We start from the raw sequence: 5,632 nt of genomic DNA on the forward strand, positions 1-5,632 counted from the left end.
CGCTTGACAATTTGAACCCTAAGATGGGTGTCCCATCTGGGGGGTCTGCTCTCTGCTCTTGGATGAGGTCAAGTACTAATCAAGGGACCTTCTTGGCGTTTGGGGAGCATTGAAGCTGCTTGAGGAAAACACATCTAGGCATAGTTAACCACGACATATTCAGGAGGCATCACCAGGAGTTTGGATAAGGAAGGCCAGGAAAGAAATAAGAGCAAAAGTTGTTATTTGGTTGTTCATTTGAATATGCAACATCCTTCCCTTTGACATCTCTTTTTTGCCAGAAAATCGGAGGTTGTGATTATATTTTTAACAGCTGCCGATGGTGCAGACTCCAGGAGCCTGTTTTTTCCCTGGTTCTCTGTGCTGGAATTTTTTATATAAGCTCGTGCTAAATTTGGGGTGCTGTTTTCTTTGGTGTGTGCGTAGATAGGTGGATAAAAACACTTTTGGCCAGATGTTCCCCCCAAATGAGCTATAAAGAAGCTTGCACGGAAATTCAGCGCTGCTCTTCGTGATGGTTCTGCCTCTTGACCCTAATTTATTTCCTTTCCCCATGCCAGCCTTGCTACAGGTCTCTCTATCCACTCCCCACATCTTTTTAAAAAGGGAGCGAGCCCTTGATGCATAAAAAGCTCCTGCAATGAGTAGAAGCCCCCCCCTTTTCTTCCCTGGCCAGTTTTCCTTGCCACAAGAAAGACGAGAAAGGGGGGAAAAAAAAACATACCTCAGATTCTCTGGAGCAGAAAATGGACCGTGATTGGAAGAAGGAGGGTGTGTGGAGCTTTAAATGCAAAATTTATTAGCGGTAAAACTCTGTGACGTGGCAGATTATGTGGGCCAGCTGTGCCGTGTCCTTACATCAAGGTGAGGATTTTCAGAGGCAGCCGCGGTCTGGTTGAAGAGACCGCTCAGCCTAAGAGCATCGGTAGCCTTCCATTTGCCCTTCAGCTGCTTGGGGGTGAACTGGGTTGCCACTCCAGCATTTTCTGAAATCCCAGCCACTCGTTGTCACTGAGCTGCTGACACAATCGTCTTGGTGTGAGTTGCGTTACCCTCTGGAAGCCGAAGCAGCTGCTCTAATGAGTTAACAGTCTGGCGTTCACATTCCTGCACGCGCTAAAGCCTTGCGACGTCCCTTGTCAAACATCCTGGGTTTAAGAGAGCAAAGCAGATGCAAAATACTATAATAATAATTGCAAGCAGAAGTAGGACGACTGCGGCAAAAGAAAGCAGAGGTGGGGTCCACACAAGAGTCTTGTGTGTGATCCCAAAACAGCTGGAGTACCATTTGAGCGCTATCGGCATTGACACAATCCCCATTGGTCAATTGCAGAAGGCAGCTTCATTAGGAACAGCTTACATCCTGCAAGGAGATCTTTTAACACCCTGAAGGATCAACATCAGCCTATCCCAGGTCCTTGGGAAGGTCTCAATAGGTGGACAAAAATCCAGTCTAAATACCTGCTGCCTATGCGATGAACCATAATAGTTTATTATTAGGATACCTTTGGCATTGACAGAATCCCCATCAGTCAATTGCCAAAGGCAGCTTTGCTGGGAACCGCTTACATCCTGCGATGATGCTTTCAACCCCATCAAACCTCCACATCTGCCTATCCCAGGCCCTTGGGAAGGTCTCAATAAGTGGACCAAGGTGCCCAATCCAGCCTAAACATCTGGCTGACTGTGCAACCAATCGTAATAATTTAAATTTCCACCCTCTCCAGGGAGCAAGGCGGCCGGATCTTGTGTGGCGTGATGAGGATTGGTTTGGTGGCCAAAGGCTTGTTGATAAAGGACGACATGGACCTGGAACTGGTCCTCATGTGCAAAGAGAAGCCCACAGAGACCCTCTTATCCCTCGTCAAAGACAATCTACCTGTCCAAATCCAGGTGAGCCAAAACTCGAGAAGCCCACATTGATGATTGATCTATGGGTTTGGAATAGTGCCGAATATCTGTAGCTCGGGTGTAGGATGAGGGTGAAGGTCCATTCTCCGAGCTTGTGGGTTGGTTTCCGAACGTTGCATTACCAGGCTTCAGTGGAGTTTAGGGGAGGTCAGTGGAGGGGAGGTCAGTGTTCTTCTGTTTACAAGGGTTTCCAGGTTTGGGTGTGTCAAGGGAAGGTCTGTGATGGGTCTTTTGATGGGTCAGGTGTGAGTCATCAGGGGGTCTTGCGATGGGTCTCTTAGCAGAGCTCTTCTGGCTTGGAAGCTAAGTGGGATCTGGCCTGGTTCATACTTGGATGGGCAGCCACCAAGCCCTGTTAGGGATGTAGTCTCTCCTGGGAAGCAGACAAAAGAAACCTAGAACCTTTCCACATTGTTGCCAACAAAACAACATAGACACGAGGGTGGCGGTTCGTTCTCCCAGCTTGTTGGGTTGGTTTCCGAACGTTGCGTTACCACACTAGGTAACATCTTTAGCGGAGTTTAGGGGATGTCGGTGTTCTTCTGTTTAGAAGGGCTTCAGGTGTGGGTGTGTTGAGTGTGATGGGTCAGATATTGAATGAGAGACTTGTGATGGGGAAGTTACATCAGGTCAGGGTCATTGGGAACTGCTGGTGGGAAGTGGGGGATTGTGCGGGATGGCTGAGGGTCGGTGCTGCCTCTGGTTGGCTGTGCGCTTGATTTGGATTCGGAGGGGTTCGTAGGCTGGTGGTAGGTCAATGTAACCTCCCCACCACAAGACCCATCACAGGCCTCTCACTCATGACCCATCACAAGACCCTCACTCAACACACCCGCACCAGAAGCCCTTATAAACAGAAGAACTCTGACATCCCCTAAACTCCGCTGAAGAGGTTACCCAGCCTGGTAACACAACGTTCAGAAACCATCCCAGCTTTGTAACACAACGTTCAGAAACCAACCCACAAGCTGGAAGAATGAACCTCCCTCCCTCCCTCCCTCCCTCCCTCCCTCCCTCTCTCTCTCCCTCTCTCTCTCTCTCCCTCTCTCTCTCTCTCTCTCTCTCTCTCTCTCTCTCTCTCTCTCTCTCTCTCACACACACACACACACACACACACACACACACACACACACACACACACCCCAAACTCTGGCTGCTGCTGCTCCCTGTTTTTTTATCTGGGCACAGAAGAAATTTTTCCCAGTGTGTGTTTTTCCTTCTTAACCAAGGAAAAAACTGGGGCGGTTTAAAAACGCATCCATTTTTCTTGGCAACGCAGGTTGTTCTCCAGAGAAGGTGAGAGGGAAAAAAACAACGGCGCAGGTTTCTTGGCTTTTTCCATTTTTTCCCCCTGTCTCTCTTCTGCTGCCGGTTGCTGGAGGCAGCGTTTTGAAACTCATTTTTCTTGGCAAGGTGTCTTTTCTGAGCTGAGCAAGGGCAGCCCCCCTGCTGCCCACTGCTCAAATCTCTGCCCTCCAAAAATCCTGCACCAGCCAGGAAGTAATTGTGACGCTTTCAGTCCAAATGCAGGCGTGAGCACGGCGATGCCGCAGCGGTTTAAGTGTGAAAAATGGTCATAAAGTCACTTTTTTTTCGGTGTAACTTCGGACCGTCATTAAAAAAGCTTTAGTAAGCCGTTGACTACCTGTGTACATTTTCCAATATTCTAAATCGCTATTATTATTGTGGTTGTTGTTGTTCATGTCTGCTGCCTTAGGGAGACCAATTCGGCAGCTTGTCAGATAAGATAATCAGATCAGAAATAACCGGGAGAGACTCACTTTGGGGTGTGAATCAATGCTGATAACATTGTTCCTGCCAGGAAGCATAACTATGAGAGAATTTTTTTATTTTTAGTGAATTGTATTGTAGAAGACCGGAAAAGGATCTTTGGTTAGGATGAGTTCAAAATAGCAATAATCTAAATAAAAATGAAAGCGCGGTTAATTCTGTCGAAAATAAACCGTTCTGAATTGGACGGTTGTACAAACTGAGAAAAATCAGGGTAAGTTACGATGTTGGTGAACAACTTCAGTCGTAGAAAGTGGGAGGATCCCCTCTTATTTTTGTGTTCAATGGTAAATCAGTGGCCATTTCAAGCTCTCGTAAGAGGGCGGATGGAGGGACCGGCTCAGGCAACAGGGAACCACGTTGCCTTGGTGTCTCCTGCCTTACAATCTGGTGCAAGAGCCACAACTGAGTGTAGATTGTGAGGCCCTGGATGGCCTTAGCAGGCTTGATGGGCTGCCTGCCGGCCAGCGATGAAAGCCCTTGGAGAAAGGAAGCTGTTTCCGCAGCCTCCAGGGACCAGGAAATATACCTGCACTGCAGCAATTCTTAGCCAACTTCTTTTTATAAACTTGGTTTTCCTGACTCCTCTTGAATGCTCCAGAAAGCTTCTGCCAACATTTCTAGCAAGGGGGGGGAAACTCCCCCCCAAAGTGGTTGTTTTCCTCCCCAGAAGAAGACTCAAAGTCTCGTGGTTGTTTCAATGTTTACAGTCGCAGTTTCTGCAAAACCATCCCTTAGTTCAGTGCACCGAGGCGCTTTCAGCAGAGGCGTTTCTCTGCTGGACACCAACACTTCTCCCCACCCCGTGGCTTGACGGAGCCATTTCTGGCTTAATAATAATAATAATAAAGTTGGAAGGGACCTTGGAGGTCATCTAGTCCAACCCCCTGCTCAGGCAGGAAACCCTATACCATTTCAGACAAATGGCTGTCCAGTCTCTTCTTAAAAACTTCCAGTGTTGGAGCACTCACCGCTTCTGGAGGCAGGTTGTTCCACTGGTTAATTGTTCTAACTGTCAGGAAGTTTCTCCTTAGTTCTAAGTTGCTTCTCTCCTTGATTAGTTTCCATCCGTTGCTTCTTGTCCTGCCTTCAGGTGCTTTGGAGAATAGCTTGACTCCCTCTTCTTTGTGGCAGCCCCTGAGATATTGATATACTGCTATCATGTCCCCCCCCGTCCTTCTCTTCATTAAACTAGACATACCCAATTCCAGCAGCCTTTCCTTATATGCTTTGTTTCAGAAACTCACAGAGGAGAAGTACCACATAGAACACCATCCCAGCGAAGCGGCCATCGTCGTCCGTAGCACAACGGGGCTCCCGTTAACCCTCAAAGTGACCCTCACCTCCCCACTAATCCGGGACGAAGCCGAGAAGGATGGAGGTAAAGAGAGATGTTGGAAGGAAGGGGCCGGTCTTGGGTGAAACGGGGTCTCACTTGGCCCCACGGAAAGGGGGGTTCACAGATGCTGACCTCCCCTGGATTACCCTACCCTAGCTCTACCCGAGTAGAGCTGGTCTTCCTGTGCGACACCAAGGGGCCAGAGGGGTCTCCGGTCACCAAATAGCAGTAGCACTTAGCCTTATATACCGCTTCACAGTGCTTTACAGAGTCAGCATATTACCCAAAAAAATCTGGGTCCTCATTTTACCAACCTTGGAAGGATGGAAGGCCTTGAGTCCACTATGGGGATTGAACTCTGGCAGTTGGCAGAATTAATCTGCAATACTGCATTCTATCCACTGCGTTGCCCCGGAGATAGATAGGCAGGCAGACATATAGATGTAGATATGATAGATAGGCATAGATTGGATAGATAGATAGAGTCATGTAGATATGATAGACATAGATAGACAGACAGACATTCAGACACAGACATAGACATAGACATATAGACATAGATATAGATATGATAGACAGATACAGATTGGA

The 5,632-nt window shown here is 48.0% G+C and overlaps 1 protein-coding gene across 1 annotated transcript in view; it reads left to right on the forward strand.

Moving 5' to 3' along the window:
• STRBP (spermatid perinuclear RNA binding protein) overlaps positions 1 to 5,632 on the forward strand; it is a 41,748-nt gene that overhangs the window by 7,676 nt on the left and 28,440 nt on the right. Inside the window, exons 3-4 of the mRNA XM_015827779.1 lie at positions 1,728 to 1,893; positions 4,942 to 5,083. Coding sequence (XP_015683265.1) covers positions 1,728 to 1,893; positions 4,942 to 5,083 — 308 coding nt within the window. The remainder of the gene's footprint in view (positions 1 to 1,727; positions 1,894 to 4,941; positions 5,084 to 5,632) is intronic.

This window comes from Protobothrops mucrosquamatus, unplaced genomic scaffold (genome assembly GCF_001527695.2).
Source record: "Protobothrops mucrosquamatus isolate PMUCROS unplaced genomic scaffold, P.Mucros_1.0 scaffold3942, whole genome shotgun sequence".
NCBI lineage: Eukaryota > Metazoa > Chordata > Lepidosauria > Squamata > Viperidae > Protobothrops > Protobothrops mucrosquamatus.